Consider the following 25,383-nt stretch of genomic DNA (forward strand, 5'->3'; position numbering starts at 1 on the left):
TGTCTGGGGTTTCTAGCATAGGTCAATGAGTGGGTGATGGTGCTATTTAATAGATGTGGGAAGGGCAGAGACTGGGGGTGGGTAAGAAGCTGAATTTGACTGAGGGAAAGGCAGTATAGGACACTCAAGTGAATACGTCCAGAAGGCTCTTGGATATACAGAGCCTGGGCCCCAGAAGAAAGGCTGGGCAGGAGAAGGAGATGAGGGTAACCCATTGACAATGTGTGGAGGAAATGTGTGAAACCATGAATCTGGATGAGATCACCCAAGGAGGAAGTCTTTTGGGCCCCTAGCACAGGTCCTTTCAAAGAGACATAGGAGACCCCCATAGGCACTTTCCCTTGGCTTCAGCCGTCACCCTTTCTCAGCTCAAGGGCTGAATCCCAGTAGCAGACATCTGGAGAAAGTCCCCAATAAACAAATCCCAAATGAACCTGAGGCCCTACATATTCTGAATTTCCTGTCCCCTGGTCTCCTGTCATGTCTTTCTCCACCTCCATCTTCCCAATCCTCCCCCGTTTTTCTCCTCCCTACCTCCTGGAAATCTTCCTTAGTCACCCAGCCAGGGTCCACCCCTAGAGCATGACCTGTTACAAATCCAGTCTCATCCTGACTCAAAGTTGTGGAAGGGGGAAGCGATGCCTCACCAGCTCAAGGGACACCCACCACCTTCTCCTGCCACCACCTCCACCTCATCGATCAAGCCAGGAGCTCCTGGTCCCTAAACAGGGAGCCACCATCAGCTCGTTCTTCTCCTCACATATCTGAGTGCCTGGAAATAGCAGATCTGTCCTCCCAGTGAGAACCTGGCACATAATAGATGCTAAGGAGGGGGGGGGGGGTGGAAAAAGTCTTTCTCAGGAGGAAAAAGTATTTGGAGATAAATTCCCCCCGGCTTCCTTCCTGACCCCCAGGATCTCAGAAGAGCTGCCTGGGGCCAGAGAACAGGAGAAATAAAAGAGAAGTGGGTTCCTCCTCCTTTTAAAAATGCCGACAAGATGCTTCATCAACACACTGGGTTGTGGGAACAAGAAGGGTTCAGGGGGATAACAAATTTCTTGGAAAAGGGCTGGGGGGGGGGGGGTGTCAAGATTTAGCCTCCAGTCCCAGCTTCACTGGCCGTGCCGACATGTTCGGCAAGTCACTTAAACTCTCTAAGCCTCAGTTTCCTCCTTTGCAAAGGGAAAATAATTGTGCTTAACTCACAGGGCTGTTCTGAGGCTGAAGGGAATAACGCCTATTGGGTGTGCCTAGCACATAAGCTTAACTATTGCTGCTATTTCAAGTACGATTATTATTCATGTTCGTGGTGCCCCACCCAGCCCGGCCTCCGCATCCCACACCTCTCCCCAAGCCGCAAGATTTAGGGGCCCTGCCTCCTGTGGGACTGGGTACCTCTCCCCGCCGCGTCAGCTCCGCGCCGGGACTACAGGCCACGAGAGCCCCTCCCCTCTACTTTTCCCGCCCCCTCCCAAGCCCCTCCTCCTTCCTGGGGTCCCAGGGAACGCGCCGGGCCGCGAGGGGGTCGTCCTGGCCCGAGACCCGGCTCTAGGGAGTCCCGCGCCGGTCTCCATGGCGACCGCGCGGGCAGAGAGCGCAGCGCCGAGCCCAGGCGGCCACGCGCCCGCAGCCGCTTATGTAACGCGACGCGCTGCGCGGAGCCAGACTCGGGGCCGTTTCCCAGCTAGGAGATGAGGGCCGGGGAGAGGGCGGCTCGATAGGCTGGTCCTGGGTCCCGCCCTTCCACCTGCCATCCGGACGGGATGCCAGGCCGCCGGCCTCCTCTGCCGGGGGGCTGATTTCGTCCCCTCCCTGGAACGGCAGGCAGGCACTGGTCGAGGGGAGAGGGGTGAGCTTCAGGAGTTCTCAGAGGAGCAGGGGGAACTGCGAAGGGGGAACTCGCCCCGAATTCCCAGAGCCAGGACGCAGGCTGCCGGGTAGCGGCGAGTGGCGCGCGCGCGAGAGGCAGGGCCAGACTGAGGCTGAGCCCTCTCCGCCTGGCCCCCGCCCCCGCCCCCGCCCCCTGGGAGCTCTCAGCCCGAATCGGCTTTCAATTAAGCTGCGGCGGCCAGAGCTCCCGGGGAGGAAACAGGCGAGCGGCGAGGGCTAAGGAGCCTCCCCCGGGGGCCTGGGGCCAGGCCTGGGGGAATCCCCAAGCCAGATTGGGGTGGGGGAGGGCGTCAGACCCCAAGGGGATAGGAGGCGTGGGGGCCAGACACAGTATCCTTGGGTTCTTCCTTAGTCCGGATGAACCCTCTTGCTCAGGCTATTCCCACTTCCCTGAGGTCAGCACCTCACATTCCCAGGTCCTCCCCTACATCCCCAAGAACCTAAAATCAGAGATGGCAGAGGCTGTCAATCTGATAGTCCCTCTTCCCTCAAGTCCAGCAGGTCCTTAGAGCCCCCTACCATCACCTTCAGGCATCGCCGGGAGGCCTTATCTTTCTGGGACCCCAAACTCCTGACCAGGTCCTGGACCCTACACATAGAGAGAAAGTCTCCAGATGGCCCTGCTACACTCAGAGTCTAGTAACTAATGGGGAGGGGGTAGAACGGAAGGGAGCTTTTAGCTGGACTCCTGTTCCACACACATAGATAGATGCCTCTTTTCTAGGCCTCCGGAGACCCCATGGAAACCCCAAGGCCCAGTAAGGCAGGAATCTCAGGATAGAGAAATCAGGGCTGGGGGATAGGACCATACCCCATATCTGGGGGGAGCAGAGATTCTCTCTCAGGCTGAGTCCCTGTCTTCAGAATGGAGGTATCTGAAGGGGATCCCAGATGGAAATGACACCCCCCCCCCCCCCCCACACACACACACACACTCGTTCCCGGGGCACCGCGTCGGGATGCCTGGATCTGTCGCAGACTCGACTTTGCCAAACCCTCTTCCCCCGGAGCCTAAGCCTGCTGGGGAGGGGGTCGGCTACGGGATGAGGTAACCCCAGGGTCACCCGGGAGATGGATGAACTAGCTGGCTAGCTGGTGGTTCTGACCTCTGTATACCACTCAACGTCAAGAAGGAAAAGAGGGTCTCAGACAAAGAATTGGGGACCCTGGTGCCCACAGCCTTCCCAAGCGGCCACTTGGCTCTGACTTGGATCCAGGATCCGGAAGACTTCAAGTCTAGGCTGCCAGTCCCTGGAAGACCTCGCTCTTTCAGTCCTTGGGGCTCTTTGGTCATCCCCCGGGGAGGTCTGCAAGAATCTCAGCCCAGAGGGTCAAGCAATGCCCAGGGGACCGTTTGAAAGCGCCGAGCGCAGACAGCCGGAGCGGGAGGCGCGCTAGTGCGCAAGGGACGCAGCGCCGCTGGAGGGTGGGGGGTGGGGGCGGCTGACAGCCGTGATGGATGGCTGAGACCGCTGGGGGGCGGCGGGGGGCCTGGGAGCCCGAGGGGGTGGCTGGCCCGAAGACCTCAGAGCGGGGAAACTGTGGAGGAGGGCGGCAGAAAGCAGGAGCGGCGAAAGGACCTGCTTCAAGCCCCCGAGCTCCTAGCGAGTCTCCGCACCCACCGCAGCGCGTCCGCAGTGTCCGCGCCGCGGCGGCGCCGGGGATTCAGCTGCTGGGACCCCATTCCTGAGGCCTCGCTGGGGAAGCTAGCAGAGCAGACTAGAAAACCTCCCCCTTGCCCCGCCCTGGAAACCTCACTGCCATCCCAGTGTACCGAGAGAGGAAGGGGAAAGAGGGAAGAAAGGAGGGTGATCTTGCTTCCCGTCCTGAATAGGAACCCATGGGTATGCGAGAGGGAGAGGGAGATTCCGCAAAGTAGAGCTGAAAATCTCCGGAGGAGGTACGCTTCAGTCTGAGGTCGGACCTCCGGCAGCTTTGGGGGAGGGGGGCCCCCGATTGCACCAAGTGTCCCCTTAAGGGGACACCACAGCCCGGACGGGGGCTGTCATATGGTTCCAACCCCCCATGGGTACCTTCCCCCCACCTTTCAGTTGGAAGTCTCAGAGCGAGGGACTGCAGCAGACTGCACCCCCCCCACCCCCTCCCCGCGTCGCCGGTCAACGCTCTGCGCCAGGACGCCGGGGTCCCTTCTTGAGGAAAGGAACCCTTCCTCCCGCCCGTCGAGGTCCACGTCAGCCCATTCTAGCTCTTCCATCCCCTTCCCACCGCCTCCCCCGCTTAGCTAACCCACGTCTGCCCCCGGACCGTGGGCACTGGCAACCCCCTCGGCCCCCAGCCCTGCCACGGGCGCGGCGCATTCCAGCACCTTGGACAGCGCCTGGCGCATTCCAATGGAGTAGGGCTCCAGGCCGCCGTGGGCGCCCACCGCCCAGGTCAGTCCCAGCCTCTCCTCTGAAGGAGGCGGCCCCCGCTCTGCCTCTAACCCTACAGCTGCCTCCTCTCCTCGTCGCCCCCTCCCTCGCCGCCCCCGGGCCGCTGCTTACCGGGGTTGGCTCCCCCATCGCCGTCCTCGCAGTCCGTCAGGTTGTTTAGCATGGTGGCGGCGCGGCGCCGGGCCCGGGGATGGCTGCTCCGCCTCGCCCGCGCCCCTCTGCCCGCCTTCGCCGCTCGCTCGCTCGCTCGCTCTAGCTCTCTCTCGCTCTCCGCTCCACGGAGGAAGAAGCTGCAGTGCCCGCCCGCCCGGCGCACACACACTCGCACACGGACACACGCTCACACCCGCGCGCGCCCCCTCTCAGCGGCGGCGCTGCTCACCTCATCCCGTATGCAGGAGGCGTGAGCCACTGGCGGGGTTTTGGGGGGGAGCGCGAGAGGGAGGAAGAAGAGGAGACGAGGGGAGGGCAGAGCGCGGCTGGAGGCCCCCTCGCACGAAAACTGGGGGCTTGCACGGGTGGGATGGAGGGGGTGCTGCGGGGGACGGGGGCCTCGCCTCCCACGAGCAGACGCAGCTCCGCCCGCCCCCCACTCCCCGGCGCAGGCGGGGCCGGCACGTGGGCAGGTGCCATCCCGCGCCCTAAAAATAACGGCAGGGAACTAGGTCGCGGCCGCGGGGAGGCGGCCCCGCAGCGGCTGCCTGGCTAGGGGTCTGGGGTGACCCCTAGGGGGAAGGCGAAGAGTACTGATGCGGCGGGGGTGGGGCGCCATGGAATACGGGTCTCTGGGGATCCTGCCTGCAAAGCTGGGGAGGCCAACCCTGAAGAAGAGTGGAGAACCAGACCCTTTCCCAAATCGCTGGTCAAGAGGTTGGAACTTGGGGTGTGTTGAGGCCAGAGGCCTTAGTTGAAGCCCTGTGCTGCCCCCAGGGGTTCAGGGTCACTGGGCTGAGCTGTCTGGCTCATTCTGTCTTAAAATGGGAGGAGTGGAACCTGAGGAATTGCAGTGAACCCTGTCATTGTGCTTAGACTGCATCCCAGCATCTCACCCCCAAGACAAATCCCAGGAGTCCAAGGCAGGGACCCTCTGACTATAGAACGGCCCTGGGAACGAGATGCGATGAGGAGGAGAGAAGGCAGCGGTAAGGTTCTAGGGATCTGGGACTCCCCACTAGGATGTTAGGAGGCAGGCCAGGGACAGAGTGGGGGAGGGAGGAATGAGGCCGTCAGGCGGTTTGGGACCAGATTTTCTCCTGGGGCAGGAGTGTCTAATCCCCTAATCCAGGATTGCTTTCTGAGGATTCCAGAGCCAGCATGCTCTCTGTGTTCCTCCCCCTCCCCTGACACCAGTCCTCCAGAAGCTTGATTGGGACCTCTCACAACCCCTAGAATCCAGACCTGAGCCAGTGGTGGAGACATCTCAGGAAGAAGCATCCCAGGTTTGGACCGTTTGTGTCTCCAGAAGATCGAAACACCCAAAGGGGAGAGCAGGTTAAGGGGAAATTATTTTCAGACTCACCCTAACCCCCAGCACTAGCCCTCTAAATTCCAGGAGAGTCCCAGGGCTGGAGAGGATCACATCAATCATCTTATCTAATAGACAGCTTTCACCTTATGGACTGAAAAAAAAAAAAAAAAAAAAAGCTAAGGCCCAAAGAGGAGAAATTACTGCCTATGGACACTACGCCAGTGAATGGCAGGATTCGGTCTAAAATCCAGTTTGCTTTATTCCAATGTAGGAGTCTTCTTCAACATAATTTCTTTTAAAATTGGTCCTGCCTCCAATAGAAGGGACAAAGATACATTCAAACCAAACTGCTCAGCCGTCTCCGATCCTTGGCTACTAAAAAGGGAACAGGGATCAGTCTGAAATGAGCTCTCTCCTTTCTCTTGTGGTCAGGCTTCAGAGGTGCAGGACTGAAGTACCCCTTGCAACTGGAGGTAGGCCCAGAAGATCTTCAAGGGTCCTAAAAAGCCATCCACATGACTGGAGACCCCATTCAAGGGCACGGCTTTTCAGAGTCACGGACAGGGCCTGCTGTTCAGAGTCCTTGTACGCATCTGTCAGTGGCTTCAGATCAGGTTGATCACAGTTTTTGGCAGCTGACGGAAAGGGGCTTCTGAGGGATCCACCAATAAGGTATCACTGCCACTGGGTTTTGTGGACGCTGGAAGGACTTGTTAGGATGGAGAGCTAGCTATTCAGACAAGGTCTAAGAATTGGTTTTCTTGGCTTTCCCAGGGAGAAAACCACAAAAAAGGTGAGATGGGTTTGGCGTGGTGGCAGGGGTTAAAAGGACAGCAGGTGGATAACAGTGTTCAAGAATTCGTAAACACTCCACTACATACACACCCCACCATCACCACCACGAGCAGCAGCAGCGTGGTTTTCCACTACTCTGTAGGGACAGGTAACATAGCAAAATGTGTAGCATGTTTGTCCGAGAAGTACTGTGAAATAAATTAAAGGCTGAGATTTTTTCCCCCAGCAATCTCAGATCTGGGACGTTCCCCTGGATCTGTTTCCATTCGTTTGTGGTCCAGAGCCCTGGCCACTCAGGGACTAAGCCCACCCACAGGAGGAACCTAGATCCCAGGGGAGTATAGGTGAAGGCAGAAGTGATAGCTCTTCCCCTGGATACCCCCTCCGCCCACCCTCACCAGAGCTTCTATCTCACAGGACATCTGGGATTCAAGAGATAGTGATGTTCTCCTGCCGTCTGCCCCCCAAGTTCTGTGTATCCCTGGGGAAAATTAAGTTGCTCTTTCTGGGCTTTAGTATCTCCATCTGCAAAATGAAAGGGTGAGGCCACATAAATCCAAGGGACTTCTTCCCACTCTGAAAGCTCTTAGTGCCCACTCCATTTATCTCAGACTAAAGCCATGGAGCCCTTCCTAAGGAGCCCAGACCAAGTAAGGAGACAGACCCCAGGGGAGACCCTGCCCCTTCAGTTCACACCCCCTGCCTCTGAAGGAGACTGATAACTATTGTGGCCTCAGGCCAACCCTCTGCCACGAGACTTTGAGAAAACACATTGCAGGCATCTTCTGCACTGCCAGCCTGGCCTTGGCCGGTAAGGTCACCAGTAAGGTGACCCTCAGCCCTGAGCCCCAGGAACATGGCTGTCAGCTTAGCATCTCATCTCCACCCAGAGCCCTAGGAAGATTCCCCTAGGGCTAGGGGGATGCTCTCATTAAACCAACACAAGATGCTAGAGCTAGGAAGGGTCCTGTTTCTGAATTTGAAAGCTCTAAAGTTCACGGCCCCCCGCCCCACCTTACGCTTCTCACAGAGAAACAAATTTCACAGAAGCTGCCTGAGTGTCGGGATGTGGGAACTGGATGAGACTTTATAAGTTATTTTTGCCCACCCCTCATTTACGGGGAAATTAAAGCCTCGAAGCGGAAAGGTACAAATTTTCTTCATGGGGTGAACGTGTGGCAGACTGGGGACTAGAATCCAGCTCCCTGACCTCCAGGCCAGGGCTCCATCCGGGGAACCAGAATAGGAGGCCATTTGGAGGAAGCTGGAGCCACCTGACTGGATTTTCTCGCCACACGAGGCAGGCATAGCGTTGCTCTTTATGGCTTAATCCCTGTGCATCCTTATCTACATATCATTACCCCCATGACCTAAGCCACCCACCCCAGCTTTGGCCTCCCGGAGCCAAGGCTCCGAACTCCCTCTTTCACTCTTCTCTCCCCAAACTACATGCCGGTCGTCCAGACCCAAAACCCTCTCAGTGAATTGATGAGTCCAGTGCATAGCATACCCCACACACACAGGGCTCGCCGCAGAGCACGTCAACCACCATCGTCTCCGTGGCAACCAGGGGCTTAATTAACAGGCTGCAGCCCTGTCACCATGGCAATGGCACCCCAACAGCCCCCTATTCCCCTACAGATTCAACCCGTCTTCCCTCTTTCTCAATCTGGACCCCCTTCTCACTGCACCCACCACCCCCACCCCCACCCCACCTGGAGAGCTGGTGCCCGCAGATCGCTCTGGTTCATTGAGAAGAGGGGAGGGGAGATGAGGGGGATGAGAGAGAGAGAGAGAGAGAGAGAGAGAGAGAGAGCAGCCCGTCACCATGGCAACTGCAGCCCCGTTCATAACCAGTTTGTTGCCATGGAGATTCCCAGGGCTCACCTTGGGCTGAGGTACTGGGCTGTAAGGTTCTGAGTCCTGGCTTGAGGAAGGGGTGACTGCCCAACAACCTGAACAGGCTGGAGATCTCCGGATCATATATTTATACCAATAACTCAGTGTCATTCCTCCCAATTTACAGATAGAGAGACTGAAATATGAGGTTTGGGTATGGGAGAGGCAGAGAACCTCACCCTTCTAGATCATCAAAGTATCCTAGCATTTTTAGGGCTAGAATGACCCTCAGATAGCTTCCTGTTCAAATCTTTTTTTACTACAGATGAGGAAGTTGAGGCCCAGACAGGGAAGCAACGTGCCCAAGGCCACAGCACAGAGGCTGAGCTAGCGCGTGGATGGGCTGTACCGTGGTCTACCCCCTAGCATAAGGTGGCTCCTTGTCACTCATGGGAACACATCTCAACTCCCGTTAGCCTTAACCCGGGCCCAGGGTTCTTTCCAGTGCCCTGTCTCCCTCCACCAGAAACTGAGGCACAGTGGGAAGTGGTGTAAAGGGGTGGGGAAATAGTTCAGAGTTGTAACAACTGGCCCTGGGTCCACTTCTAGCCAGCCAAGTCACCGTCCATCTCCCCATGGTACCAATGAGGCAAATGAGGTATGGGGGCTGCAGCTGAGGGTTAGTGGTGGATTCAAGGATCAGCCTCTGATGTGCTGCTGTCACCCCTCTAAGCTATGTTCCCACTATAGCTGATCCTCCGGCAGCAGGAGGCACTTCTGCCAGGGACAAACTCCACTCGCTTGGTCCAGAGTTAAAGACAATGCTCGTACACAAGTGACCTGCCAAACGTCTCCCATCCACATGCTGCCATCTGTCCCCGTGGGCCTGGGTGAGGACAAGAGGTGGGGAAAACATCTCCTTGGGGCCAGAGGTGGACACGAGAACAGCTGTGGGAAAGATATCACCAGATTTTGGGTTCCCCTGGGGAGCCCTTTTCTACTTCCCCATGCAGTAACCTAGCAAGGAGGAGGTGCTGGACGCTGTCTCGGGGCCAAAGAGGTTAAAAGTCACCCAAAGCATTCCCAAGATGAAACTTCTAGTAAACTCATACACACAGGTACCCACTCCACAGACAAACACGGAAATACATCAACATGCCCATCAACACCCCGGAATACAGTGACACATATAAGCTCTGACTCACTGACCGCCCCACAGGTCATCAGAGCTCGCGTGGGATGCTCCTCCCTCAAGACGCACAAAGACACACACACACACCACCTCTGCCACGAACATACAGCATTCCAGATTCACATCCAGTTTGCACACATACCTGCACACCCAAAACTGAGAGCCATATTTTGCTTCAACATTCAGGAGCTTGGAAATGGGAATGGGAAGACCGATCAATCACCTTGGAATGAGAGAGAGGGCCATCTTATTCTCAGGCCAGGGGATGGGAAATGGGAGGAGAGGAGAGCAAGAGGAGGAGAAACGGAAGCTTTCAGACACTCCCCTCTCGTCTGATAAACATTAAGCACCTACTAAGTGCCAGGCTGTGGGCTTGGAACTCAGAACACAAAGATAAAAGGATATGGTCCCTGCTTTTGAGTTGTAGGAGACATACAAGCAAATAACTTGCATCCACTGGGACATGTGCTCTAATGGTACAGTGGGTGGGCAGGAGAGGAATGACTGCCTTTGCCTGGAAGCAAGGGAAAGTGAAAAGGGTTTTCAGGAGAGGTTAAATGAGCCATAACCCATAGAGTGAGTAGGAGTTTCCCAGCTAATGGAGGTGGGAAGATGAACACGGACAGGTATGCCCGGGAGCAAATGAGGAAAAGAGTTCAAATACGGACTATGGGTTTGGCCTTTATCCTAAAAGCGATGGGGAGCTTGTGTGGAGGATGATTAGGACAGGATTGGAGGCAGGAAGACCAGTGAGGAGGCTGTGGCCGTGGCTGAGGCCTTGGGAGAAATGATGGAGGTTTGTACAGGGTGATGGTGACAGGAAGAGAGATGGGGACAGATTCAGGATCAGTTGGGGGGGAGGGGTAGGCAAGATGTGAGGACCAATTAGATCTGGTGGGAAAAGAAAAGGAGGCATTGAGAATAGCTCCTGGAGTTCTGACTTTTAAAATTATAAGGATGGAAAGGACATTCATGAAAATAAGAAAGGCTACAGACAGTTGACAGAAAATACGAAGAATGGAGGGACCCCAAGAAATCCAAATGGCCGTGTCCAGGAGGCGGTTGGTTCAGGGGCTGGAGCCCTGAGGAAATCCAGGCCTCCGTTTGGTCATCTACACAACGAGGGGGTTCGCTAAAGAAGCTCCTAAAGGGCCCCCTCCAGGGTCGTTGGTGCTTAGTTTTACTGCAGTCCGGGTGAGCTCACCTGCGGCTCAGCAGCGACCCCTGGCGGTCCGGGGAGGCTCTTCCTCCTCCCCGTGCTGGGGCCACTCCAAGCCGATTCGCTGCGTTTCTTCCAGACCTGAGGGGCTCAGAGCCAGGAAGGGGACCCCTGACAAGTGCCCCCTGGGGAGGAGGCTGTGAGAGCATCCAGGGTGCTAATTCTTCATTGAGAGCTAGAAGGATCCTTCCCCTCTCCTCTTCTGTACCCTGGGTGTAACTTCCATTACGAGACAACAGCAATAGGTCCTCGAAGAAGACGCCCCCAATCTAGCCTGAGCTTGTTCCAGCCAACCCTCTTCTGGGGCTGGAGCAGAGGGACTTAAATGGGTCCCCAAGGGTCGGGACTGGAGACCCCACAGAATTCTCCCAAGATCTAGCGGCCCGAAAGTAACTTCTCTTTCTTCCATCTCCTTCCCGGGATCCCCAGGCGCTGTCCCCTCCAGGGAAGCCGAGGATTGGAAGGTCCTCCAGGCACCAATCACCTGCCTAGCCGGCACCAGCCTCAGCGACCCAGACTCATTTTACCTCCCGCCCTCGACCCCACCCCGATCCTCCTGGCACAACCCGTTCCCTCTGGCCCCGCCCTTTTCTGCCCCCAAACAGAAATATCCTGCTTCCTCCCATTGCCTCTGGACCTACCCCTTAATCATACCGCCCTCCTCTTTCCCTGGTTTCACCTTCTCCTCTCCGGTCCCGCCCCTTACCCGAAATGACCCCGCCCCTTTGGTGCCCTCCAGTTCAGCCCCCTTTGGACTCTAGTCCCTCCAACGCAAGATCCGCCCCTTCGCCTATAGCCCCACCCTCTTCCCTGTGACCCCGCCCACCTCGAATCTGGCCCCTCTCCTCACCATTTCCCATCCAGCCTCCTTCCCACCCCTCTAGGTCCCCGCTCCTCTCCCATCTATGAACCTAGGCTGAGACCACCCCACTGTCAAACCCCTGGCCCTGCCCCTTCCAACAGAAGACCCGCCCACCTGTGCCCCGCCCCTTCTCTCGCCCCGCCCCCACGCCGCCAGGCCCCGCCCCCTGCGGCCTCTACCTTTGGCGTCTTCTCCTGAGAGGTGGCGGAGATCGGCTGCCGAATGCAGTTGGGACTCTAAGTCAGGGGTCCCGGCGGGCGCCGCGGAGGGCAGTGAGGTGACCGTGAACCTGCGGCTCATGGTGCGGAAAGGAGCCGGGCGGCGGCGGTACGGGCCCAGATCGCACAAGTGGCTGCAGCCCGGCTCCAGCAGACAGAAAGAGCGGATTCCCCCCCGTCCACCGCCCCCCACCGGGCGCGGCGCCGCGCAGGGTCCTAGTGCCCGCTGTGCTGAGCCTCTGAATGTAGCCATTTCGCTTCAAGTCCATGGGCTCTCAGTTCCGGGAAGCGCCTGAGGATCCCACCCGCAGCTGAGAGCTGTCCCTACACCGGGGGCCCCAGTGTGTGGCTCCAGGAGCCCGGGCCCACCTCTGCTGGGGTCTCCTAAACACCTGGGTTTTATTCACTCATTCATTCACTCAACACATCTTGAGAGCTTTCCTGTGTTTCAGGCAACGGTACTAGGCACTGGGGATACAGACTGAGATTCACTGGCTTTCTGCCCTCTTGTGGCTTAATTCTTTTTTTTTTTTTAAGTTTATTTATTTTGAGAGAGAGAGAGAGAGAGCACGTAGGGGAGAGTCAGAGAGGGAGAGAGAGAACCCCAAGCAGTCTCTGGGCTGCCAGCGCAGAGCCCAACTAGGGCCCAAACCCACGAAACCGCGAGATAATCACCTGAGCAGAAAACAAGAATCTGAGGCTTACCCCACTGAGCCACCCAGGCGCCCATCATGTGGCTTAATTCTAATGAGGAGTGAGGGAAGAAAGATTGTAAGTGAGCAAAAGCATAGACAAGATAATTTGAGATTATGGTACATGTTAAGGAGAAAAAAATAGTGCCCAGGGTTAATGACTAGGGGGAAGGACTACTTTAGAAGGTGATCTAAGAAGATCCCTTAGAAGATGTGATATTTGAGCTGAAACCTCACTGATGAGAAGGAACCAGCTATGCAAAGATCTGGGGGAAGAGCGCTCCAGCAGAGAAGATAGAAAGTGGAAAGACCCTGGGCCGAAAATAAGCCTGGACCATTCAGGGAGCAGCAAGAAAGCCAGTGTGTCTGGAACAGAGAGAACGGAGGCTGGAGTGATAGGAGATGAAGGAGGGGAGGAGGGCAGATCCTGTGTTCTCTTGAAAGTTTAAGGGAGGAGCCCAGATTCCTTTTTAATTTACAAGAGAAGCCATTGGAAGTTTTTGAGCAAAGGAATGATGTGATCTGACTTCTACGTTGACAGGATCACTCTGGCTGTTGCCCGAAGACTCAACTAAAGAAGGGCAGGAGTGGGAACTGGGAGTCCAGTTCGGAGGCTCCTGCAGACCCCCACGTGAGAGGCGATGAAAGCCTGGCTAGAGTGGTGGCAGGTATCCTATTCAAGATACGTTTTGGAAATAAAACCTACAGACCCCGTTGCTGAATTGGACGTTGCCTGGGACGTTGCATGGATGGAAACTGTCATGCATCGCTGGTGAGAGTACAGATGAGCAGAACCACTTTGGGAAATTGTTTGGTCATACATCCTAAAGCGGAACACGCACATACCTATCTTCCCAGCAATTCTACCCCCAAGTATGTGCCCTGCCAAAGCACTTGTATGAATAAGTAAGATTTAACACATTTGAATACACAATATCCTACTTCTCGTTATGCAATTTCTCGACACATTTCTAATTGCATCATTAATCGCTGTACTAGGTAAACCAGGTAATGCCCCAAAGAAATGGCTGCCCCTGGTCACCAAAAGACATTTACAAGAACGTTTCTAGTGGCATTATTCCTAAGAGCCTCAAATTGGGCTATTAACGAAATGCCCATTAACCATAAAACGGATAAATAAAATGGGCAAATAAAAAAATAAATGGATAAAAAACATAGCACAACATCTTTACAGTAGAAAACTATACAGCAGCGTGAATGAACAACCTATAATTCACAAACAATATAGACGAATGATCGCAAATGTAACCTTGAGCATAAGAAGCCAGACACAAGAGTACATACCACAAAACACTATTTAAATAAAGTAAGAACTAGTCAAAATCTATGTCAGCTCTTAGAACAAGGGTGGTAACTCTTGGTGTGGAGCAGTAGCGATGGCAAGGGGGAATGACAGGGGCTCTCGCGGCGCCGCTGACGTTTTGTTTCTTGATCTGGATGTCTGTTACACAGTTGTGTTCAGTATGTGAAAGTGTATGTTGAAATGTACCCTTATGACATGTGGACTTGTCCGTATGTCTACTGTATTAGAGCCATGGTTCTCAACGTGGTAGTGTTGCCCATTAAGGAACGCCTGCAATGTTCAGAGACATGTTTGATCGTCACAACTGGAGAGGGGTGTTACTGAACATCAAGTGGGTAGATGCCACTTGTGCCATCCAGGCTTGCCCTAAGTCGGCCACACGTTCCCCATCTCCTCCCTGCACATCACATCTCCACACCCCCACACTGGGACATGAGGCGGGGAGATGTGGACTGACCCTGAGTGGGCCTGCCATCTGTCCACGATCCCGCTACCTCCTGGAGGAAGACACCAAACAGCCTATAGCGTCCCCCACAATCAAAAAAAAAAAAAAAATCTGACCCCAAATGTCAAGAGTGCCCAGGTTGAGAAACTTACTAGAATGAGGAGTTTAACAGATACCTAGATTTTAGGACCGACCGCGTTCTAAGACTGACTGAAAGCAGGTGATGTCTTTATCAAGGTAGTGATGACTAACACAGAGGCATGTTCAGAAGGTGGAGCCAAAGAGTTCAGTTGGACCCGTTAGGTTGAGAAGACTGTCAGGCACCTAAGGAGCATGCGGAGTCAGCCCTTGAACATAGGAATCTGGAGTTCAGGGTAGAGGTTAAAGCTAGGGATATAAACTTGAGAGTCTTTAGTAGAGAGATACAAAGCTGTAGGGCTGGGCGAGATCACAGGGAATGAGTGTACGCAGAGAAATCCAAGGATTGAGTCCAAGGGCGTGCTGTCATCTAGAGGTCGCAAAGAGGAAAATCCGCCAGTGAGGTTGGGAGGAGACCCAGGAAGGGGTGACCCAGAAATTGAGTGAAGAAAAATTTCAGGAACAAGGGCATTACCAACTGTGTCGAACGAGCTGAGAGATGCGTAGGATGAGCACAGAGTGCCCATGGCACCTGGCTACAGGAAACGCATAGGTGGCTTTGAAAGGAAAGATTTCAGAGGTGTGCAAGTCAGGCTGGAAAGGGTTGCAGAGAGAATGGAAATTGAGGAAGTGGAGACCGTGAGTGGAGACTGTACTTTGGGAAGTTTTACTATGGGTGGGGGCGAGAGGTAGAGAAATGGAACTGTATTGAGAGAGAGAGAGGTTCAGAGGGGCTTTAAACAAGCCTTCTGAGGGAATGTCTGTATGCCCATGGGAATGGGTCATTTCTCAGTAAGAAATGGATGAGGTGGGGGGCGCCTGGCTGGCCCAGTCGATAGAAGATACAACGCTTGATCTCGGTGTTGTAAGTTCAAGCCCCACGTTGGGTATAGAGATTATTCAAAAATAAAATCTTTAAAAAAATGGATGAGGTGGGTGTGAGTCCACCCAAAGGAATCTCAGGAGGACGCTCCCACTTGGGCCCAAGTTCGGAAGGCAATCCAATCTGAACAAGCCCATCGCCTCCACTCACCTGCCCCAACCCTTCAGTCCAGTCCCTCTCTGTCCTGTGGCATCCTCAGCCTGGCACTCCGACCTTCTCTCATCTAGTCCAGACCAACGTTCCTACCTCAACCGTTCCAGAATCCTCTCTGCTCCCCTCTCATCTACCCCCTAAAACCACACACAAGAGTTCTGAGCCATTTGTACTTCCCCCAAACACCCCCCCCCCACTTTTTCTCCTCTCCCAGCATTTGCCCCAAGAGCCTACAGTCAAATCCCACTGTGGCCGCTCACTGGCTATGGGACTTCAGGTGGGTTGTGTAATTCTGTGTGCCTCAGTTTCTTCATTTGTACAACGGGGGGAGGGGGGAGGGCAATAATACCTATAAGGTAAGAGTAGTACCTGTCTGCTAGGGTTGTTGTAAGGATTAGCTGTGTCAACACACATAAAGCACATGGAACCGTGTCTGGCAGAGTCAGTGTGCCCGGGGTAGCTACCACCATCATGTCTGTGATCCATATTTCACTTATCCCCCGCCTGACCTCGGCACACTGAGGTTTTGCCAGGTTCTCACTACTGGGACCATGCTGCAATCAATGTCCTTCTAGCTGCCGTTTTGTGCACACGTTGTGTGAGAGTTAGAGTAGGCCCATTTTTAGGTGTAATGGTTTGCGTTAGATTACCCTGTAAGAAGACAGTTCCACCTGCATGGGAAGAATCTCTTGCTCATGTTTCCAGATTCAATTCAAGTTCAGACGTCATCTTGGCTGAGGAACGTTCCCCGCCTTCAACCACAACATACAGAATCACAGAGATGCACCATTATTCTGGAATAAAGGACCACACGTGGCACACTCTCCAAGGGTGATCCCACCCCCACCCCGCAAAGAATCATCCTGGTAACTGAGTGGGACTCTCTCGGGACAGAGCCTGGAATCTGCATTTTAAGCAAGTCCTGAGGGCACTCATGGCCCTGCAGCTGGAGGACCCTGAGAGGTCCTTGAGGAGAGAAACATAGTCCAACTCATCTCTCCTTCCCCAGGGCCCGGCACACAGCCTGGCTCCATGCAGGGGCTCAATAAATGTTTGATGAATGAATAATAGGTTGGCCATTTCCCCAGCTGTAAAATAGGAGTAATCACATTATATCTTCTTAATAGGAAGGATGAATGTTAATATTTATGAAGTGCTTAGAACACTACCTGGCACACAGGAGGCGCCCTATCCGTTACATACACACATGTACGCATACATACGTAAAGAAATCTGCTCCTCAAGGTTAAAGAATTCAAGTTTATTAAAAATATTCCCACAAAAGAGGAGGGTGGGAAGAGAGGGGCCCAGCCCACCTCACCTCCTCCTTGTCCTCCAGAACAGACCCACCAGTTTGTATCCGGCAAACTGGCTCCTTCCCCATTGGGATGGTCCCCAGAGGACCCACTCTGCAGTGCTGAAGCAGGATGGGGAGCCCTAATCCTCGGGGCACTGCAGGAGGTCAAAGGTCACGTAGCCCACTTGGTCCACCTGGTTCACCTCGTTCCAAGAACTCACACGCCAATAGAAGCGGTCCTGGCAGAAGTAAGCTTTCTCTGCAGGGGAAAGACAAGCCCAAGAGGGGTGATTCCAACCCTCCCACAAACACACACAGAGACAGGAGCAAGATCTCTACAATCGCCCCTCTTGCCCTTTCTAGATCTTTCATACGACGCCTCCATCTCCCCCACAGAGATGCCGGAGGGCAGAACACCTCCACGTCCAAAGCACCTTGGACACAGAGCCTGGCACACAGCACGTGCTCAGAACAATTCACTCAACGTTCATTCATTCACTCGTTCATTCATTTCATCAAATATTTATAGCGCTAAGCACTGTTATACAGCAGAGAGAAAAACTGCAGGCCTGATCTCAGTTCTGCTGCTGTTTACACTCTAGTGGGGTAAGAGAGATGATTAACAAGCAAACACTTAATAAATGAGACTGTGGCAACGTAGAAAGCTATGAAGGAAATAAAAGCAAGTCAGTGAATACAGAACAAGGGTCAGAGACGGCCTCTTTGAAAAGGTAGCCTAAGTACTGAGACCCGAAGGGCAAAAGGGAGGCAGCCCAGTGACACTCTGAGGGAAAACCTCCAGGCAGAGGGACCAGCTGGCACAAAGGCCCTAAGCTTGGTGTGACCTTGACTTTGCTGTGTTTAGAGCAGCCAGAGGCCGGTGTGGGTGGTGTGGAGCAGAGGAAATGACAGGAGAGTGTTGGGAGGGTCTGAGGAGCAGATCAGATCCCCATAGTTTTCTTTTGTTTGTTTGTTTTTACCTTGGAATGGGTCTGGAGTCTCCCCCCAAGACCATGGCCCTCTACTCCTAACCACTCCCTACTCCTAGAGAATATCGTAATGGTATTGAGCAACCAGTATGGCTTGAACCAGGGTGTTTGCAAGGGAGATGGTGAGAAGTGAACATTTTGGTAGTGGAGTCAACAGAACTTGTCAGCTGATTGTATGTGAGTGGTGTGAAAGACAAGGAAAACCCCAGCTAGCGTCCCCATTTTACAGATGAGGAAACAGGTTCTGTGAGCAGCAGTGACTTGCCCAAAGACGCAGAGAAATGAAGTGCCTTTTTTATCACTGTATCTCCAGTGTCAACGGAATGCCTGGCATATTATAACACTTGATAAATATTGTCTAATAGAGGAATGAGCCTCCATGCAAACCACTGTTCTGTACTGGGGGGGGGGGGGGGGGAGGCGGTAAACCTCCAGCTGGGAGGTGGCGTGGGTAGGAAATCTGGGGGGTGGGTGGGTAGGAAATCTGGGTTCTAATTCTGTGTCCCTTTATGATCTGGGAAAGGTCCCTGCCTCTATGGGGAATGTACCTGTGCTGGAGCATTTGCCTCAGTCTCCAGGGGATTTTTTTTCTCCCTCAGAATTTGACTAATCACTGAGGCAGGCAAGTGTGGGAAGTGTCCCGAGGAGGGACCTGACCCCCATCAGCAGCCCTCACCTTGGTACTGAAAGATGTCGTGCGTGTTCAAGGGCACGCCGGGGAACATCTGATCCACCTGGCCGGCGCTCTTGGGATCCACGGTCTGCGTCTTCACGTCCAACCTGCAGGAAGGCGGTGAAGAGACAGGTGCTGAGCCGGAGGGCGGGCGGACGGCGCCCGGGGTCCCCCTGCCGGCGGTCGCCGAGCCTCTCACCTCCAGAAGCGCTGCCTGCTGAAGAGCAGCACCTTACCCCCGCCGCGCGGGAGGGCCCCAGTGATTTGGGCCACCTCCGGGCCCAGGCCCAGCTTGTCCAGACTCCTCGGGCCGAGCACCGACGCGCCTGTGTACACCCACACCTGGCGCCCTGCGGGGGAGGAGAGCCACATCGGTCTGGGGGCAGGGAGTGGTCACACATTGTCCTTGAATGTCAAGAGGAAGAACCCAGCGAGGCCTTTCCGCGCCCGACCTGCCGGCAATCTGGGTGCCCAAGGAGCAGAACCCACCGCTCGGTCGGACGGCGCACGAGGACGGTGAAGAGCTGCTCAATTGCACCCGCCAGAAGGGGGCGCCTGTTCCTAATCCGCATAAAATGTTTCACGGATTTTACTCGATCTGCCGGTCTTCTTAGATCCGCAAGGATGAGGAGGGCGGGGGCGGGGGAGGAGAAAGGAGGAAACTAACCAGAGAAGAAGAAAGTCTTCTTGGTCAGCGGGTCCTCAAAGGCGGAGTCCAGCTTGCGGGGCAACGCAGGCCACTTGCTGGTGATAAGGAAGGGGCCCCGCACCCGGCGTCCTGGGTTCTCAGAGAACTGCCAGTACTTCCTGGGAATGAGAGAAGGGACCAGGGGGCCACTGAACTTTGAACCGAAGGCCAGTGGGTGGAGAGGAGCAGGCAGGGCCCTCCTCTGAGTCCCCTCCCCCAGCCACATATCCCTGCCCCCTCACCCATCCTTGAAGAGATGCAGAAGATTCCCGATCTCCGCAACAGCGTCGAAAATGTTCACGTTGCATACATCTTCTGCTGGATCCAAAGACACTGTAGGGGCCTCAGAAGGGCCAGCAGTGGGCGGACCCGTGGGGCCAGCTGAAGGGGGGCCTGTGGGGCCAGCAGTGGGGCGCTCTGGGGGGCGGGTGGTGGGAGGCCCCGTAGCGCAGACCGTGGGCTGGGATTCAGGTGTGGTGGTGGTTGGAGGCCGTGGTTCAGGTTCAGGGCGAGGACCTAAAGAGAGACACTGGATGAGACCTATTGCTACATACACCTGTGCTGGTGGAACGAATGTTCCCCAAAACGCATCAGTGAGGCCCCTGGCACTCACTGTCTTCACTTTAGATGTTGGAGCCTACCTTCCCCCAATCACAGGCTGGCTTTTTTTTCATACATTCACCTTCCATTCCGATCATGCTTATCTAATCCCTGGGCTATGTCAGGTCCCCGCCAGGCCCTATGAACACAAGACATGCAGGAGCTCTCCCCCTCTCCAGGCTAGTGGGAAAGAACTGGGTTTTGAGCACTCAAACTGAGTGGCAAACTTAGTGCTAAGAGCTTTATAAAATTACATTAGCTCATTTGACTTAAAAAAAAAATCAAATGGATTCTTTAATATTCCCATTTTTAAAATGAGGGAATAATACTAATGATCATAGTGATGATAACAATACAAATATTAAACACTTACACGGTGCTTACTATATGTCAGACAATATTGGAACTCACTTAAACCTCCTCACAACCCGATGAGGCAGGTAACATTATTAGCCCCATTTCACAGGTGAGAAAATTGAGGGGTGAAGTCACGTACCACAGGTCACCTAGCCTGGAAGTGGCTGCACTGGCTTTTGAGCCCACATCTGTCTCACTCTAGAATCTGGGCTCTTTATCATCTTCTCCAAGCACTGACCCGACAGCAATTGGACCCACTGACCCCAGGCTCTTCCGCAGATAAATGTTGAGGGGTCCCCACTTCGCTGATCCCCATTTCCCCATTCTCGGTACAAGAGCAAAGGCACCGCCCTTCCTTCCATCCCTGCCCAATAACCTCACCGTACAGATGCTGGATGCCTTTCACGTCGTCCTCATGCAGGGGGGGGCCCTCCGTGAAGCTGTACATGGGGTACATGAGTGCCTCTGGCACTGATGAGTGATCTAAACCCAGAGCATGGCCGAATTCATGGGCTGCCACAAGGAACAAGCTGTATCCTGGAGGGAAAAGGGACCTTGAGATGTGAGCCCAGCCGAGCTCCCAGCCCTGGCCATCCCTCCCCCAACACCGCTGCCCCCAACCTTCGAACCCTGACCACCTTGGTCCGGGCAGAAGCCCCACTTCTTGTCTCTGTCGAAGTTCGAGGTGGTGGCGCACCAGAGGTGCCCATCTCCGCGGCCCTCCCTGGTGCATGTTGAGTACTCCTTGCCCAGGAAGATGAAGGGAAAGACACACAGCTCCCCAGCGGAGTTGCCACCGGTCACTGTAGAGTCAGCTGGAGAGACAAAGGGTGCTGGGTGAACCAGGTGAGTGGGCCCAATAAGGGGCCAGAGGCTGGTGGAAGAGGAGCTAGATAATGCTGGTGTCCTATTTTATTTACTTACTTACTAATTTATTTATGAGAGAGAGAGAGAGAGAGAACGCGCGCGCGCACGAGTGGGGGAGGGGCAGAGGGGGCGGGAGAGGGAGTGTGAGAGAGAGAGTGAATCTTAAGCAAGCTCCATGCCCAGCTGGGGGTTGGAGGCCACGGGGTTCCATCCCATGACCCTGGGATCATGACCTGAGACAAAATGAAGTCGGCTGCTCAGCCGACTGAGTAACCCGGGCGCGCCCCCTGGTGTCCTTTTTATAAAAGCCTAGGGTGCTGGGGGCACAGCTGAGACCCGGCTAGGCTGGTGGGCAGGGCCTGGGGACCTGAGACTAAGGGAGAGGAAGCTGTCTGGGCTGAAAGGCCAAGGCACAGGGATGCGGCGGGGCGGGGGCAAGTGGAAGTCAGGGGGAGGGGCTGTGATCGCGGGCGGAGACACGGTGATCCTGAGGACCAACGAAGAGTGGAGAGACACGCTGATGGGTGGGGGAGCCACGTTTCGGGGACCAGTGCGGAACGCGGGGGCGAGGCTGAGTCTGGTAGGCGGGGCAGAGGTACCTCGGGTTGGGCAGAACCCATAGAGCTTGTCCTGGTCGTAGTTGGCCGTAGTGGCGCACCAGCGGTAGCCGTCTGAGCGACCCTCGGTGGTGCAGGCGGAGTAGGAGCGGCCCTCGAAGGTGAACGGAAACACGCAGGGCTTGCCTTCTCCATTGCCGTCCCAGGTGTAGAGTCCTGAGGAAGCCCATACAATTACGGGGAGGGGAGGACGGGGGGGGGGGGTGGGGGCGGGGGGAGGACGTCGCGAGTTTATTGACCCACAGACCATCGGTTGTACTCCATTCCTCCTCTCCCCGTTTCACAGGTGAGAAACTGGGCCCAGAAAACAGGAGGGTCACTTGCAGGCCACACAGCGCTAGTGGCCGAGCCGGGATTAAAACCTAGGACCCTCGAGGGTGGTGGGAGCCCCTCACCCCCGTCGCGACCCCGCACTCACTCTCGCTGGGGCAGAAGCCGAACCGGCGGTCGGTGTCGTAGTCGGCGGTGGTGCTGCACCAGAGCATGTCGTCGGAGCGGCCGTCCGTGGTGCAGGCCGAGTAGGAGCGACCCTCGAAGGTGAAAGGGAAGTGGCAGGCGGCGCCACCTGCGTTTCCGAAGTAGGTGGGAACCACTGCAGGAGAAGGGGCACCGGGTCAGGGCGGCTGGCGATGGGCGTGAGAAGAGAAGGGAATGCGAGCCGGGGCGGCTCGGGATCTCACCTACGCCCTTGCCCAGAGACCACAATTCCTCATCGTCGAAGTGGGCGTCTCCCTGAATGCCTGGGCCGGGAGGAAAGGCGTGTGCCAGGAGCCCGTGTTTCCCATCGAAGGGGTACCCATCTCCGTGCTCTAGAGAAGCAGGTGCAGGAGGAGGGGGTTGGCCGAGAGCAGTCGTGCAGACCGTGCGCTGCCCTGAGCGTGGGCTGAGGTCCCGCCTACAGCAGCTGTCCGAGCCCTGCGTCCCCGCGCTGCGCCGTGTCGGGCAGGAGGGGGCGCATAAAGCCAGGGGCGGCCAGGGCTGCAGGGACAGGCGAGACCAAGCGGGGTCCAGTGCCCGCTCTCCTCTCTCCGCGGCCCTCCCTCCGCTGTCCCCGTCCGAGACCCTCCCGGCCTCCCTCTTCTCGCTTTCTCACCCCTGACACCAAACTGGATGACGATGTCTGCCTCGAAGCCGTACACGCGCGTGAAGGTGAGCGGCGTCACTGCGCTCCAGGCCGCGAAGGCGCGGGCAAAGGCGTCGTCGATCACGTCGCGCGGCAAGTCTTCCGAGTAGTTTTGGATCCTACAGGTGAAAGGCGAGAGGGTAGAGGTCCGAAGTGAGTCCGGAGCCGGGGCGGTAGCGACACCCGGTGTCTCAGCGACTTCAGGAAGCACGATGTTCCCTGCGTTCCACATTTTCACCTACAAGGTACTTTCAGACGCATTTTTCTCTTGGGACACTCACAGGGGCCCTAGCAGGAAGACTCAGATTGCGAGGCCCACTTCCCTGAAGGGGAAACAGAGGGCTCAGAGGCGGAGCCACCTGCCCCAGGCTGCACATCGAAACCTAGGGGTCTGAGGGACGAATTCGCCGCCGCCGGCCGGGGGTCTGGCCCTCCCGTCCCCCTCCCCCGCCTTCTCGAGGGCCCTGCCGCGCACCAGTACGTGATGTTGTGGTGATGCCACTTGAGGTCGCCCTCAAAGGTCTGGAATTGGCCCAGGTCTGGGACGCCGCAGCGCGGGGTTCGTATGGCCTCCAGGGTGGTTCTGTCCAGTTCGCCAGTCTCAGGCAGAGCCAGGCGCCTCTGGAGAAGCCGCAGTCCCCGACTCAAGGACTGCTGGTCGTTGCTCATCTCTGCCACATGAGTATAGCCATAGCGAAACAGATATTCCTGTGGATGGAAGGGCAGAGATACTCCAGAGCCCTCTTACCCGGCCCTAACGGGCCAGGATTCCATCCTCCAGGCACTCGGGGACTATCAGCTCTCCAGGACTTGGTACCCTGTGCTTATGCCCACCCACTAACTCCCTCCCCTGTAGACATCCTCATCTCCTTCCCACCCCTGCATGCCCCTGGCCCAGCCTACCTCAGGGCCTCCTAGCCTTTACCCCTGTTCACCCCACTCCAGAACCCTCCAAAGCATCATCACCCCCATCATGTCCCATTACCCACCTAGGAAACCCTTATTAGCCATTCCTGGCCATCACCCATCCAGAGCCTCCACAGGACCCCTGAGGGCCTGATCCCAGATACCTCTGTCCTCCAGGCATGACCATCACCCTCAACTTGCCCGATAGAATCTCCTCTGAAGCCTCACGCCCTCCCTGAGACTCCTGGCCAGCCCTCCCTAACTACATGCAGGGGTATTAGCCTACCTCTGCCAGCTGCCTGTCAGTGAGATTAGTTCGCACGTCTCCTGGGAAGACCACAACGGTGGGCTTGCCTGGTCTGGGAGCGGCGGTGCAGCAGCCCAGCACCAGGAGCGCCAGGACCAGGGGCTGCCTGGGGCTCATGGTGAGGGTGGCGGTGTCTAGGTGCAGCTGTCCTTGTGGGGGCTTTAAGCAGGCGCTATTAACTGAATCAGTAACCCCGCCCCTCCCTGCCAGGCGGGGGCTGACTCAGGGGATGAGGTGTGTTTGGGGGGGGGCAGCCCCAGCATGAGCAGGCAAAGGGCTTACACCACCTCCTCCTGTCCCCACTGCCCACAGTCCCATTGCCAAGTCAGGCAGGACCCCAGACCCACAGGAAACCACAGGCCCGCAGGGGAAGGGTTGGGTTTTGCAAAATGCAGAGCTTAGGAGAACTGAATGAAAGCAAGGAAGGGAGGCTGGAGGGCTCCCTGAGCTCTGTGCCTGAAGGCCCCAAGCGGTCAGCCTAAGGGAAGGGGATGAAAGATTCCCCAGGCCTCTTCCTGAACCCAGAGATTTCCCCCTTCCCAGTCACACCCCATCTATGGGCCCCTCCCCACACTGCTAGGCTCTGTCCTCTCCTCCCTTGAAGCCTTTCTCAAGGGGGACGGTGGGGGGCTTCCTCTCCCTGCCTCACCTAGGGATGGAAGGAGCAGCAGGAATTGGGGAATTGCGGGATTTCCCCAGGGCACCCCCTCCCCCCCCCCCCTCCGCCGTCTTCCAAGGCTGAGTCTTTCAGGACAGTAAAGGGGGAAGTTTAGGGCATCTGGAAGCCAGCACACAGGCCTCACTCTCTTCCTTCAGGGCCTAGGGCAAATGTCCTACCACTCTGAATTTGTTTCCTCAGCTATAAAAAAGGACCCTTTGGGGGCCCCTGGGTGGCTCAGTCAGTTAAGCATCCGACTTCAGCTCAGGTCACCATCTCACGGTCCGTGAGTTCGAGCCCCGCGTCAGGCTCTGGGCTGATGGCTCAGAGCCTGGAGCCTGCTTCCGATTCTGTGTCTCCCTCTCTCTCTGCCCCTCCCCCGTTCATGCTCTGTCTCTCTCTGTCCCAAAAATAAATAAACGTTAAAAAAAAAATAAAAAATAAAAATAAAAAAAAATAAAATAAAATAAATAAATAGATAAATAAAATTAAAAAAAATAAAAAAAAATTAAATTGATGGAGGATAAAATGAGATCAAATACCTACAGTGCTTACTCCAGTGTATGGTGCAATTTCTCAAGAATGGCCATGGTTGCTTTTAATGACCTGGGCGAAGATGGTGATTCCAACTTGGAATCAGGAGACTCCAAGGGTCTTGGGTTCTAATCTGAGCTACAACAAATGTCTTCTTCTCTCTGGGTTTTGGATTCTTCAACTACAAAATGGTGGAGAGGGGACGATCTTGGGGAAACTTCAGTTCTCCAGCCCTTCTCCAGGAGCCCAAGCTGTA

The 25,383-nt window shown here is 55.6% G+C and overlaps 2 protein-coding genes across 3 annotated transcripts in view; both read right to left on the reverse strand.

Annotated features, from left to right (window-relative positions):
- The window catches only part of SLC12A5 (solute carrier family 12 member 5), a 34,077-nt gene extending 22,119 nt beyond the window's left edge, over window positions 1–11,958 (reverse strand). Inside the window, exon 1 of one of the 2 annotated variants that reach the window (XM_042930109.1) lies at window positions 11,838–11,958. In XM_042930109.1, the coding sequence (XP_042786043.1) occupies window positions 11,838–11,958 (121 nt within the window). Of the gene's footprint in view, window positions 1–4,394; window positions 4,462–11,837 lie in introns of those variants that run through there. The other variant, XM_042930110.1, reaches the window with a different exon arrangement.
- Window positions 11,959–16,790: 4,832 nt separating this feature from the next.
- On the reverse strand, window positions 16,791–24,838 carry MMP9 (matrix metallopeptidase 9). The gene is made up of 13 exons (XM_042930800.1): window positions 23,915–24,838; window positions 23,198–23,430; window positions 22,693–22,841; window positions 22,280–22,408; window positions 22,018–22,191; window positions 21,582–21,755; window positions 20,754–20,930; window positions 20,497–20,652; window positions 19,401–19,674; window positions 19,138–19,277; window positions 18,670–18,820; window positions 18,474–18,577; window positions 16,791–17,067 (listed from the first exon to the last, which is right to left on the reverse strand). Exons 1-13 carry the CDS (start codon window positions 24,050–24,052, stop codon window positions 16,949–16,951), a joined length of 2,118 nt encoding a protein of 705 aa, XP_042786734.1. The 5' UTR covers window positions 24,053–24,838; the 3' UTR covers window positions 16,791–16,948.
- Window positions 24,839–25,383: the final 545 nt, after the last annotated feature.

This window comes from Panthera leo, chromosome A3, assembly GCF_018350215.1.
Source record: "Panthera leo isolate Ple1 chromosome A3, P.leo_Ple1_pat1.1, whole genome shotgun sequence".
Taxonomy (NCBI): Eukaryota; Metazoa; Chordata; class Mammalia; order Carnivora; family Felidae; genus Panthera; species Panthera leo.

What these genes read in the sequence shown, in the direction of transcription:
- MMP9 (XM_042930800.1), bottom strand. Translation starts at nt 24,052, where the DNA reads ATGAGCCCCAGGCAGCCCCTGGTCCTGGCGCTCCTGGTGCTGGGCTGC. An exon ending in GAAGACTTTCTTCTTCTCTG is followed by an intron (nt 18,821 to 19,137) that starts GTTAGTTTCCTC and finishes CCTCCCCCGCAG; the next exon opens with GGCGCCAGGTGTGGGTGTAC. An exon ending in CGACATCTTTCAGTACCAAG is followed by an intron (nt 17,068 to 18,473) that starts GTGAGGGCTGCT and finishes TTTCCCCTGCAG; the next exon opens with AGAAAGCTTACTTCTGCCAG.